Consider the following 12970-nt stretch of genomic DNA (forward strand, 5'->3'; position numbering starts at 1 on the left):
TATTCAACCTCATCCTCCAGATCCCCTTGTACCAAAACAGGGTCAGGAGGCGCTGCTGCAGGAACTGCCGGCTCCACATGTTTCTTCAACAAGGACTTATGGAAGACATTGTGAATCTTAAATGACACAGGCAGAGTCAAACGGAAAGATACAGGGTTAATAATCTCCGAAATCTTATAAGGTCCAATAAATCTGGGCTTAAATTTAGGAGATGGAACTCTCATAGGAATATTTTTAGAGGACAACCACACCATGTCCCCTACTTTAAACCGGGGACCAACAGTGCGATGCCGGTTGGCAAATTTTTGGGCAGTTTCTTGGGACTGCAACAATTTATCCACTACCTGCCCCCAAATCTGCTGCATTCTGTCGACCACCGAATCCACCCCCGGACAGTCAGGCGCCTCAAGCTGCCCCGAGAGGAACCTGGGGTGATACCCAAAATTGCAGAAAAAGGGGGACACCAACATGGTAGAGCTAGCTCTATTGTTAAGGGCAAATTCAGCCAAAGGCAAAAACGAAACCCAGTCATCCTGATCCGCAGAAACAAAACACCGTAAATAGGTCTCCAGGGTCTGGTTAGCCCTTTCAGTCTGACCATTGGTCTGAGGATGAAACGCCGAGGAGAAAGACAGCTGAACACCCAATTTGGAGCAAAAAATCCTCCAAAACCTGGATACAAACTGCACCCCTCTGTCAGAAACAATGTTTTCGGGAATACCATGCAAACGAACAACATGTTTGGAAAACAAAGGCACCAACTCTGATGAAGACGGCAACTTAGATAGGGGAACCAAGTGGACCATCTTGGAGAATCTGTCACAGATCACCCAAATCACAGTCATTTTCTGAGAGACGGGAAGCTCCGAAATAAAATCCATAGAGATGTGCGTCCAAGGTCTCTTAGATACTGGCAAAGGCAATAATAGCCCACTAGAACGTGAACAGGGTTTGGACCTAGAACAAACTGCACACGACTGCACAAAACGACGGACATCTCGGGACAGGGAAGGCCACCAAAAAGAGCGTCTCACAAGATCCCGAGTACCAAAAATGCCAGGATGACCCGTCAAAACAGAGTAATGAACCTCAGAGAAAACTCGGTCCCTCCATTGGTCCGGGACAAACAGTTTCCCTGTAGGACATCTCTCAGGTTTATCCCCCTGAAATTCCACCAGTGCCAACCGCAGATCAGGCGAAATGGCTGAGAGAACTGCACCATCATTCAGGATAGTAGACGGCTCGACAACCTCCAAAGAGTCAGCGCAGAAACTCCTGGAAAGGGCATCGGCCTTAATATTCTTGGTGCCTGGCAAAAAAGAGACCACAAAATTAAACCGGGTAAAAAACAAAGCCCACCTAGCCTGCCGAGGATTCAACCTCTTGGCCGATTCCAGATAGATGAGATTCTTGTGGTCCGTAAGCACCACAACTTGATGCCTAGCCCCCTCCAACCAATGTCTCCATTCTTCAAATGCCCACTTCATAGCCAATATTTCCCGGTTCCCCACATCATAATTCCGTTCAGAAGGAGCAAACTTCCGAGAGAAGAAGGCACAGGGCTTAAGTTTACCCGAAGTAGCGTCTCGTTGAGACAGAACAGCTCCTGCTCCGATCTCTGAGGCATCGATCTCAACTTGAAATGGGCGAGACACATCAGGTTGCTGCAGAACTGGGGCAGAAGTGAATCGCCTTTTAAGCTCCTGGAAGGCCACAATAGCCTCAGGGGTCCAATGCTCAGCATCAGCTCCCTTCTTTGTCAAATCTGTCAGAGGTTTGACAATGGCAGAAAAATTGGCTATAAATTTACGGTAAAAATTAGCAAACCCCAAAAACCGCTGCAGGGATTTTAGAGAAGTCGGTTGCACCCAGTCGTAAATAGCCTGAACCTTAACCGGGTCCATTTCAATAGCGGAGGGAGACAGGATGAAGCCCAAAAAGGAAATCCTTTGTACCCCAAAGATGCACTTTGACCCCTTAATGTACAGTGCATTATCCTGAAGTATCTGAAAAACATCCCGTACTTGCCCAACATGAGAGTCCCAATCATCAGAAAAAATCAAGATGTCATCCAAATACACAATCAAAAATTTACCAATAAGGTCCCGAAAAATATCATTCATGAAGGCCTGGAAGACGGAGGGTGCATTAGTGAGCCCAAAAGGCATCACTAGGTACTCAAAATGCCCCTCAGGAGTATTAAAAGCCGTCTTCCATTCATCACCCTCCTTAATACGGATGAGATTATACGCACCCTTGAGATCCAGTTTCGTAAACCATTTGGGACTCTTCACTCTAGAGAACAGATCAGACATCAGAGGCAAAGGGCACTGATATTTGACCGTAATTTTATTAAGAAGACGGTAATCAATACAAGGCCTCAACGAACCATCTTTCTTAGCAACAAAGAAGAAGCCAGCACCCAAAGGAGAAGATGAGGGCCAAATGTGCCCCTTCTCCAATGATTCCCTGATGTATGACCGCATGGCATCATGTTCGGGCACAGACAAGTTGAAAATCTGCCCCTTGGGAAATTTACAACCGGGCACCAACTCAATGGCACAGTCACAGTCCCGGTGTGGGGGCAGAGAATCAGATTCCTGGTCATTAAATACATCACGGAAATCAGACAAGAAAGGTGGAACATCAACTGCCTGAGCAGACGTGGACGACACGGAAAGGTCCTGATGCAAACCTTGACAACCCCAACTAGTTACCGACAAGGATCTCCAGTCAAGAACCGGATTATGGGTCTGCAACCACGGAAATCCCAGTACCAAGGTATCCTGTAGATTATGCAATACTAAAAATGTACAAGTCTCCTGATGCGCTGGTGCAACTCTCATAGACACCTGGGTCCAAAATTGGGGTTTATTTTCTGCCAAAGGGGTAGCATCAATGCCCCTTAAAGGAATAGGAGTTTGCAAAGGAACCATGGGAAAACCACAATCCCTAGCAAACCCAAAATCCATCAAATTGAGGGCTGCCCCTGAGTCCACAAAGGCAAATGCAGAAAAGGAAGACAATGAGCAAATCAATGTGACAGACAAAAGAAGCCACAGTAACAGAAGTAGCCAATCTCCTTTCACGTTTAGGGCAGACAGAGATGTTATGAGAAGCGTCTCCACAATAGAAGCACAGTCTATTCTTCCATCTAAACCCCTGCCGACTAGCATTAGAAAGGACCCTATCACACTCCATAGGCTCCAAAGGCTGTTCCACAGGCACAAAATCAGCAGGTATCTTCCTGCGCTCACGTAACCGCCTATCAATCTGAATGGCTAAGGTCATAGAGGCATCAAGACCTGAAGGGACGGGAAATCCCACCATTACATCCTTCACAGCATCCGCCATACCCTTCCGAAAAAGAGCCGCAAGCGCATCATCATTCCATTTGGTAAGGACCGCCCACTTACGAAATTTCTAACAAAACGTTTCTGCAGAATCCAGACCCTGAGTTAAGGACAACAAGGCCTTTTCTGCTTGGTCCACAATATTGGGTTCGTCATATAATAATCCCAAGGCCTGAAAAAAGGAGTCCACATCATTGAGAATCGGATCATCAGACGCTAAAGATAAGGCCCAGTCCTGAGGGTCACCACGCAGCAAGGAGATGACAATCTTAACCTGCTGTACGGGATTCCCTGAGGACTTAGGGCGCAGGTCAAAAAATAATTTACAATTACTCCTGAAGCTCAAAAATCTCGACCTATCTCCCGAAAAAAATTCAGGAACGGGAATCTTAGGCTCTGCAAGGGGAGTCTGTGCAAGATAAGACTCTATACGACGAACCTTAGCATCAAGATGAGCAACACGCTCACCCAATTCATCCATGCTAGAGAAAGAAATCTTCCACAGAACCCAAAGAAGAAGAGGAAAAACACCAAAAAAAAAAAAAAAAAATTTCAGCAGATTTTTTTTTTCCTCTTCCTTCTTAAGAGTACCCTTTAAATTTTAGGTCAAATGTACTGTTATGATCCGGAACCATGGAAGACCACCACAAATCATTGGCAAAAAGGTGACAAGAGCATTGGCAACTAATCTGGCCGCCATCCCCTTACTAACCAACACAACTAGAAGTAGCCGAAGGGTGAACTAACATCCTGTGCACCGCGAACCCAGCCGGAGAACTAACTATCCTAAAGGAAGGAAAGATAAATAACTCTCTGCCTCAGAAAATAGACAAGAATAGCAAGCCCCCCACATTCAAAGACTGCAGTGATATAGGAAAAACACAATACACAGGTAGATGACAGGATTAGCAAAAGGTGAGGCCCCCGTTGACTAAAATGGGAAAGGACAGGAAAGGGACTGATGGTGGCCAGAGAAAAACCCTGCAAAAATCCAAATACCTGATAGTACAAAAAGTCCTCAGATCGCACGATCTGCACTCCGTCATATACCAGGTGCCCTTGTCAAACCAATGAACAGAAAACAAGAACAATTACAAATTCATGAAACAACAAACACATGGACTTATAGGAGCAATACTCCACACAGAACTGTAGGGAGCGTCCCAGCTAAGCAACAGAGAGGGAATATCCCTGCATGCAAATAAACTGACAATAACCATAATAATTGACAACCCAGATAAGAACAAAACAACTAAGAAAGAACAAAGTACTTATCTGGGGTAGATGTGGTGTGGAGCAAGATGAAAAGGCTGGAGAGCTACAGGACAATGATAACCGGGTCAGACTGCCAGGAGGAAAAGGTTTAAATAAGCAGAGAGTTAGCAATGGAAACGCCCATTGCTCCAGCACACCTGGTCTCTGTCCAAACCATTCCTGGCCACAAGAGGGAGCCTCACAGCAGCTAAAGCATAACTGACATTCCTCCCCTCCTCTACCTGTCTCACGGATAGGCAAAGAACCTGACACACTTCCAGCACTGGCCACTAGAGGGAGCCCAGAAACATCCTCAGGAAGAATCTTAACATCTTCACAACCAGCAACAGCCAAACCAACAGACACAACATCCATAACACTCTCCCAGACGTGAGGAGACATCCCCAATGACCCACAGATTGGAAGGGACGCCCCACAATCAGCCATATATTGGATGAGATGCACCACAATCACACCCAGACAAGAGGAAATGCCCCCACTATGACCCCAAGATTGGAGAAGACGCCCCACAATCTCACCCAGACGAGAGGAGCCGCCCCACAATGACCCACTGATTGGAGGAGATGCTCCACAATGACCCCAGACTGGAGGAGACGCCCCACTATGACCCCAGACTGGAGGAGACGCCCCACTAGGACCCCAGACTGGAAGAGACGCCCCACTAGGACCCCAGACTGGAGGAGACGCCCCACTATGACCCCAGACTGGAGGAGACGCCCCACTATGACCCCAGACTGGAGGAGACGCCCCACTAGGACCCCAGACTGGAGGAGACGCCCCACAATGACCCCAGACTGGAGGAGATGCTCCACAATGACCCCAGACTGGAGGAGCCGCCCCACAATGACCCCAGACTGGAGGAGACCGCCCCACTATGACCCCAGACTGGAGGAGACGCCCCACAATGACCCCAGACTGGAGGAGATGCTCCACAATGACCCCAGACTGGAGGAGCCGCCCCACAATGACCCCAGACTGGAGGAGACGCCCCACTATGACCCCAGACTGGAGGAGCCGCCCCACTATGACCCCAGACTGGAGGAGCCGCCCCACAATGACCCCAGACTGGAGGAGACCGCTCCACAATGACCCAGACTGGAGGAGACGCCCCACTATGACCCCAGACTGGAGGAGACGCCCCACTATGACCCCCAGACTGGAGGAGACGCCCCACTATGACCCCAGACTGGAGGAGCCACCCCACAATGACCCCAGACTGGAGGAGCCGCCCCACTATGACCCCAGACTAGAGGAGACGCCCCACTATGACCCCAGACTGGAGGAGATGCTCCACAATGACCCCAGACTGGAGGAGAACGCCCCACTAGGACCCCAGACTGGAGGAGACGCCCCCACTAGGACCCCAGACTGGAGGAGACGCCCCACTAGGACCCCAGACTGGAGGAGACGCCCCACTATGACCCCAGACTGGAGGAGCCGCCCCACTATGACCCCAAACTGGAGGAGCCGCCCCACTATGACCCCAGACTGGAGGAGACGCCCCACTATGACCCCAGACTGGAGGAGACGCCCCACTATGACCCCAGACTGGAGGAGACGCCCCACTATGACCCCAGACTGGAGGAGACGCCCCACTATGACCCCAGACTGGAGGAGACGCCCCACTATGACCCCAAACTGGAGGAGACGCCCCACTATGACCCCAAACTGGAGGAGACGCCCCACTATGACCCCAGACTGGAGGAGACGCCCCACTATGACCCCAGACTGGAGGAGCCACCCCACAATGACCCCAGACTGGAGGAGACGCCCCACTATGACCCCAGACTGGAGGAGACGCCCCACTATGACCCCAGACTGGAGGAGACGCCCCACTATGACCCCAGACTGGAGGAGACGCCCCACTATGACCCCAGACTGGAGGAGACGCCCCATTATGACCCCAGACTGGAGGAGACGTCCCTAATGAGCCCACCACACGTGATTACCTTGGATGATGGCAGTGGGCTCTTTGTTCTGCTCTTTGGCCTCTGAGCTGAGAGCGGAGGAGAGACTGAAAGAAACACAAGCATTAATATTCTGGAGTACCCCAATACTGTGCCTGGGGTCTGCAATCCACCTCACCTGAACACCCCGATCTGTCCCAGATTATTCCCAACTGCCAGAAACTTGCGCAAGGAGAGAAGCTCTGACTGAAAATCGTCATATGAAGAATCTCCAGCGAGCGGGAAACATCGACCTGCAGAGAACGGAGGAGCGGTAAAAGCAAAAGCCCAAATACACCCCCCCCACAAACACCCTGCACACGTCATCCAGTCTGTCACCACAGCCTCGGCCTGTACCCTGTGATGCCACCGCAGCCTGGGTCTGTGCCCTGTGATGTCACCGCAGCCTGGGTCTGTGCCCTGTGATGTCACCGCAGCCTGGGTCTGTGCATGTGATGTCACCGCAGCCTCATACTCTGTAGCCGACTCCGCACTCCTCCCCCACCTCTATAGCTGGCTCCGCACTCCTCCCCCCACCTCTATAGCTGGCTCCGCACTCCTCCCCCACCTCTATAGGCGACTCTTCACTCCTCCCCTCCTCTATAGCCGGCTCCACACTACTCCCCCTCCTCTATAGTCTATAGGCGACTCTTCACTCCTCCCCTCCTCTATAGCCGGCTCCACACTACTCCCCCTCCTCTATAGTCGGCTCCGCACTCATCCCCCTCCTCTATAGTCGGCTCCGCACTCATCCCCCCCTAGAGTCGGCTCCGCACTCCTCCCCCTCCTCTATAGCCGGCTCCACACTACTCCCCCTCCTCTATAGTCGGCTCCGCACTACTCCCCCTCCTCTATAGTCGGCTCCGCACTCATCCCCCTCCTCTATAGTCGGCTCCGCACTCCTCCCCCTCCTCTATAGTCGGCTCCGCACTCATCCCCCCCTAGAGTCGGCTCCGCACTCCTCCCCCTCCTCTATAGCCGGCTCCACACTACTCCCCCTCCTCTATAGCCGGCTTCACACTACTCCCCCTCCTCTATAGTCGGCTCCGCACTCATCCCCCCCTAGAGTCGGCTCCGCACTCCTCCCCCTCCTCTATAGCCGGCTCTACACTACTCCCCCTCCTCTATAGCCGGCTCCACACTACTCCCCCTCCTCTATAGCCGGCTCCACACTACTCCCCCTCCTCTATAGTCGGCTCCGCACTCATCCCCCTCCTCTATAGTCGGCTCCGCACTCATCCCCCCCTAGAGTCGGCTCCGCACTCCTCCCCCTCCTCTATAGCCGGCTCCACACTACTCCCCCTCCTCTATAGTCGGCTCCGCACTACTCCCCCTCCTCTATAGTCGGCTCCGCACTCATCCCCCTCCTCTATAGTCGGCTCCGCACTCCTCCCCCTCCTCTATAGTCGGCTCCGCACTCATCCCCCCCTAGAGTCGGCTCCGCACTCCTCCCCCTCCTCTATAGCCGGCTCCACACTACTCCCCCTCCTCTATAGCCGGCTTCACACTACTCCCCCTCCTCTATAGTCGGCTCCGCACTCATCCCCCCCTAGAGTCGGCTCCGCACTCCTCCCCCTCCTCTATAGCCGGCTCTACACTACTCCCCCTCCTCTATAGCCGGCTCCACACTACTCCCCCTCCTCTATAGCCGGCTCCACACTACTCCCCCTCCTCTATAGTCGGCTCCGCACTCATCCCCCTCCTCTATAGTCGGCTCCGCACTCATCCCCCCCTAGAAGTCGGCTCCGCACTCATCCCCCTCCTCTATAGTCGGCTCCGCACTCCTCCCCCTCCTCTATAGCCGGCTCCGCACTCCTTCCCCTCCTCTATAGTCGGCTCCACACTCATCCCCCTCCTCTATAGTCGGCTCCGCACTCATCCCCCCCTAGAGTCGGCTCCGCACTCCTCCCCCTCCTCTATAGACGGCTCTGCACTCCTCCCCCTCCTCTGCCCCCTCCTCCGCACACCTCCCCCCGCTCCGCACTCCTCCTCCTCCTCTATAGCCGGCTCCGCACTCCTCCCCCCTTTATAGCTCGCTCCGCACTCCTCCCCCTCCTCTATAGCCGGCTCCGCACTCCTCCCCCTCCTTTGCCCCCGACTCCGCACTCCTCCCCCTCCTTTATAGCTGGCTCCACACTCCTCCCACTCCTCTACTGTCGGCTCCGCACTCCTCCCCCTCCTCTACGGTCGGCTCCGCACTCCTCCCCCTCCTCTATAGTCGGCTCCGCACTCCTCCCCCTCCTCTATAGTCGGCTCCGCACTCCTAACCTCCTCTATAGTCGGCTCCGCACTCCTCCCCCTCCTCTACAGCTGGCTCCGCACTCCTCCCCCTCCTCTGCCCCCGGATCCGCACTCCTCCCCCTGCTCCTCGGCCCCCGGCTCCGCACTCCTCCACCTGCTCCTCTGTCCCCGGCTCCGCACTCCTCCCCCTAATCCAAAGCTGGCTCCGCACTCCTCCCCCCTGCTCCTCTGTCCCCGGCTCCGCACTCTTCCCCATGCTCCTCTGCCTCCGGCTCCGCACTCCTTCCTCTGCTCCTCAGCCCCCGGCTCCGCACTCCTTCCTCTGCTCCTCAGCCCGCGGCTCCGCACTCCTCCCCCTCCTCTATAGACGGCTCTGCACTCCTCCCCCTCCTCTGCCCCCGACTCCGCACTCCTCCCCCTGCTCCGCACTCGTCCCCCTCCTCTATAGCCGGCTCCGCACTCCTCCCCCTCCTTTATAGCTGGCTCCGCACTCCTCCCCCTAATCCAAAGCTGGCTCCGCACTCCTCCCCCTGCTCCTCTGTCCCCGGCTCCGCACTCTTCCCCATGCTCCTCTGCCCCCGGCTCCGCACTCCTTCCTCTGCTCCTCAGCCCCCGGCTCCGCACTCCTTCCTCTGCTCCTCAGCCCGCGGCTCCGCACTCCTTCCTCTGCTCCTCGGCCCCCGGTTCCGCACTCCTTCCTCTGCTCCTCGGCCCCCGGCTCCGCACTCCTTCCTCTGCTCCTCGGCCCCCGGCTCCGCACTCCTTCCTCTGCTCCTCGGCCCCCGGCTCCGCACTCCTTCCTCTGCTCCTCGGCCCCCGGCTCCGCACTCCTTCCTCTGCTCCTCGGCCCCCGGCTCCGCACTCCTTCCTCTGCTCCTCGGCCCCCGGCTCCGCACTCCTTCCTCTGCTCCTCGGCTCCGCACTCCTTCCTCTGCTCCTCGGCCCCCGGCTCCGCACTCCTTCCCCTGCTCCTCAGCCCTCGGCTCTACACTCTTCCCCCTGCTCTTCGGCCCCCGGCTCCGCATTCCTCCCCATGCTCCTCTGTCCCCGGCTCCGCACTCCTCCCCCTGCTCCTCGGCCCCCGGCTCCGCACTTTTCCCCCTGCTCCTCGGCCGCGCACGTCCTCCCCCTGCTCCTCGGCCCCCGGCTCCGCACTCTTCCCCCTGCTCTTCAGCCCCCGCCTCCGCACTCCTCCCCCTGCTCTTCTGTCCCCGGCTCCGCACTCCTCCCCCTGCTCCTCGGCCCCCGACTCCGCACTCCTCCCCCTGCTCTTCGGCCCCCGGCTCCGCACTCCTCCCCCTGCTCCTCGGCCCCGGCTCCGCACTCCTCCCCCTGCTCCTCGGCCCCCGGCTCCGCACTTTTCCCCCCTGCTCCTCGGCCCCGCACTCCTCCCCCTGCTCCTCGGCCCCGCACTCTTCCCCCTGCTCTTCGGCCCCCGGCTCCGCACTCCTCCCCCCTGCTCCTCGGCCCCCGGCTCCGCACTCCTCCCCCTGCTCCTCGGCCCCCGGCTCCGCACTCCTCCCCCTGCTCTTCGGCCCCCGGCTCCGCACTCCTCCCCCTGCTCCTCGGCCCTCGGCTCCGCACTCCTCCCCCTGCTCCTCGGCCCCCGGCTCCGCACTCCTCCCCCTGCTCCTCGGCCCCCGGCTCCGCACTCCTCGGCCCCCGGCTCCGCACTCCTCCCCCTGCTCCTCGGCCCCCGGCTCCGCACTCCTCCCCCTGCTCCTCGGCCCCCGGCTCAGCACTCCTCCCCCTGCTCCTCGGCCCCCGGCTCCGCACTCCTCCCCCTGCTCCTCGGCCCCCGGCTCCGCACTCCTCCCCCTGCTCCTCGGCCCCCGGCTCCGCACTCCTCCCCCTGCTCCCCGGCCCCCGGCTCCGCACTCCTCCCCCTGCTCCCCGGCCCCCGGCTCCGCACTCCTCCCCCTGCTCCTCGGCCCCCGGCTCCGCACTCCTCCCCCTGCTCCTCGGCCCCCGGCTCCGCACTCCTTCCCCTGCTCCTCAGCCCCCGGCTCCGCACTCCTCCCCCCTGCTCCTCGGCCCCCGGCTCCGCACTCCTTCCCCTGCTCCTCAGCCCCCGGCTCCGCACTCCTCCCCCTGCTCTTCGGCCCCCGGCTCCGCATTCCTCCCCATGCTCCTCTGTCCCCGGCTCCGCACTCCTCCCCCTGCTCCTCGGCCCCCGGCTCCGCACTCCTTCCCCTGCTCCTCAGCCCCCGGCTCCGCACTCTTCCCCCTGCTCTTCGGCCCCCGGCTCCGCATTCCTCCCCCTGCTCCTCGGCCCCCGGCTCTGCACTTTTCCCCCTGCTCCTCGGCCCCGCACTCCTCCCCCTGCTCCTCGGCTCCGCACTCTTTCCCCTGCTCTTCGGCCCCCGGCTCCGCATTCCTCCCCCTGCTCCTCTGTCCCCCGGCTCCACACTCCTCCCCCCTGCTCCTCGGCCACCGGCTCCGCACTCCTCCCCCTGCTCCTCGGCCCCCGGCTACGCACTCCTCCCCCTGCTCCTCGGCCCCCGGCTACGCACTCCTCCCCCTGCTCCTCGGCCCCCGGCTCCGCACGCTTCCCCCTGCTCCTCAGTCCCCGGCTCCGCACTCCTCCCCCTGCTCCTCTGTCCCCGGCTCCGCACTCCTCCCACTGCTCCTCTGTCCCCGGCTCCGCACTCTTCCCCCTGCTCCTCGGCCCCCGGCTCCGCACTCCTCCCCCTGCTACTCGGCCCCCCGGCTCCGCACGCTTCCCCCTGCTCCTCGGCCCCCGGCTCCGCACTCCTCCCCCAGCTCCTCTGTCCCCGGCTCCGCACTCTTCCCCCTGTTCCTCGGCCCCCGGCTCTGCACTCCTCCCCCTGCTCCTCGGCCCCCGGCTCCGCACTCTTCCCCCTGTTCCTCGGCCCCCGGCTCCGCACTCTTCCCCCTGCTCCTCGGCCCCCGGCTCCGCACTCCTCCCCCTGCTCCTCGGCCCCCGGCTCCGCACTTTTCCCCCTGCTCCTCGGCCCCGCACTCCTCCCCCTGCTCCTCGGCCCCCCGGCTCCGCACTCTTCCCCCTGCTCTTCGGCCCCCGGCTCCGCACTCCTCCCCCTGCTCCTCGGCCCCCGGCTCCGCACTCCTCCCCCTGCTCCTCGGCCCCCGGCTCCGCACTCCTCCCCCTGCTCTTCGGCCCCCGGTTCCGCACTCCTCCCCCTGCTCCTCGGCCCTCGGCTCCGCACTCCTCCCCCCTGCTCCTCGGCCCCCGGCTCCGCACTCCTCCCCCTGCTCCTCGGCCCCCGGCTCCGCACTCCTCGGCCCCCGGCTCCGCACTCCTCCCCCTGCTCCTCGGCCCCCCGGCTCCGCACTCCTCCCCCTGCTCCTCGGCCCCCGGCTCAGCACTCCTCCCCCTGCTCCTCGGCCCCCGGCTCCGCACTCCTCCCCCTGCTCCTCGGCCCCCGGCTCCGCACTTCTCCCCCTGCTCCTCGGCCCCCGGCTCCGCACTCCTCCCCCTGCTCCACGGCCCCCGGCTCCGCACTCCTCCCCCTGCTCCCCGGCCCCCGGCTCCGCACTCCTCCCCCTGCTCCTCGGCCCCCGGCTCCGCACTCCTCCCCCTGCTCCTCGGCCCCCGGCTCCGCACTCCTTCCCCTGCTCCTCAGCCCCCGGCTCCGCACTCCTCCCCCTGCTCCTCGGCCCCCGGCTCCGCACTCCTTCCCCTGCTCCTCAGCCCCCGGCTCCGCACTCCTCCCCCTGCTCTTCGGCCCCCGGCTCCGCATTCCTCCCCATGCTCCTCTGTCCCAGGCTCCGCACTCCTCCCCCTGCTCCTCGGCCCCCGGCTCCGCACTCCTTCCCCTGCTCCTCAGCCCCCGGCTCCGCACTCTTCCCCCTGCTCTTCGGCCCCCGGCTCCGCATTCCTCCCCCTGCTCCTCTGTCCCCGGCTCCGCACTCCTCCCCCTGCTCCTCGGCCCCCGGCTCTGCACTTTTCCCCCTGCTCCTCGGCCCCGCACTCCTCCCCCTGCTCCTCGGCTCCGCACTCTTTCCCCTGCTCTTCGGCCCCCGGCTCCGCATTCCTCCCCCTGCTCCTCTGTCCCCGGCTCCACACTCCTCCCCCTGCTCCTCGGCCACCGGCTCCGCACTCCTCCCCCTGCTCCTCGGCCCCCGGCTCCGCACTCCTCCCCCTGCTCCTCGGCCCCCGGCTCCGCACTCCTC

The 12970-nt window shown here is 59.8% G+C and overlaps 1 protein-coding gene across 1 annotated transcript in view; it reads right to left on the reverse strand.

Annotated features, from left to right (window-relative positions):
* The window catches only part of THOC6 (THO complex subunit 6), a 33274-nt gene extending 23434 nt beyond the window's left edge, over positions 1-9840 (reverse strand). The window contains 5 exon segments of the mRNA XM_075319910.1: positions 6578-6642; positions 6714-6762; positions 6765-6828; positions 6932-7050; positions 9474-9840. Coding sequence (XP_075176025.1) covers positions 6578-6642; positions 6714-6762; positions 6765-6828; positions 6932-7050; positions 9474-9840 — 664 coding nt within the window.
* Positions 9841-12970: the final 3130 nt, after the last annotated feature.

Source organism: Anomaloglossus baeobatrachus, chromosome 7 (genome assembly GCF_048569485.1).
Source record: "Anomaloglossus baeobatrachus isolate aAnoBae1 chromosome 7, aAnoBae1.hap1, whole genome shotgun sequence".
NCBI classification, from domain to species: Eukaryota; Metazoa; Chordata; class Amphibia; order Anura; family Aromobatidae; genus Anomaloglossus; species Anomaloglossus baeobatrachus.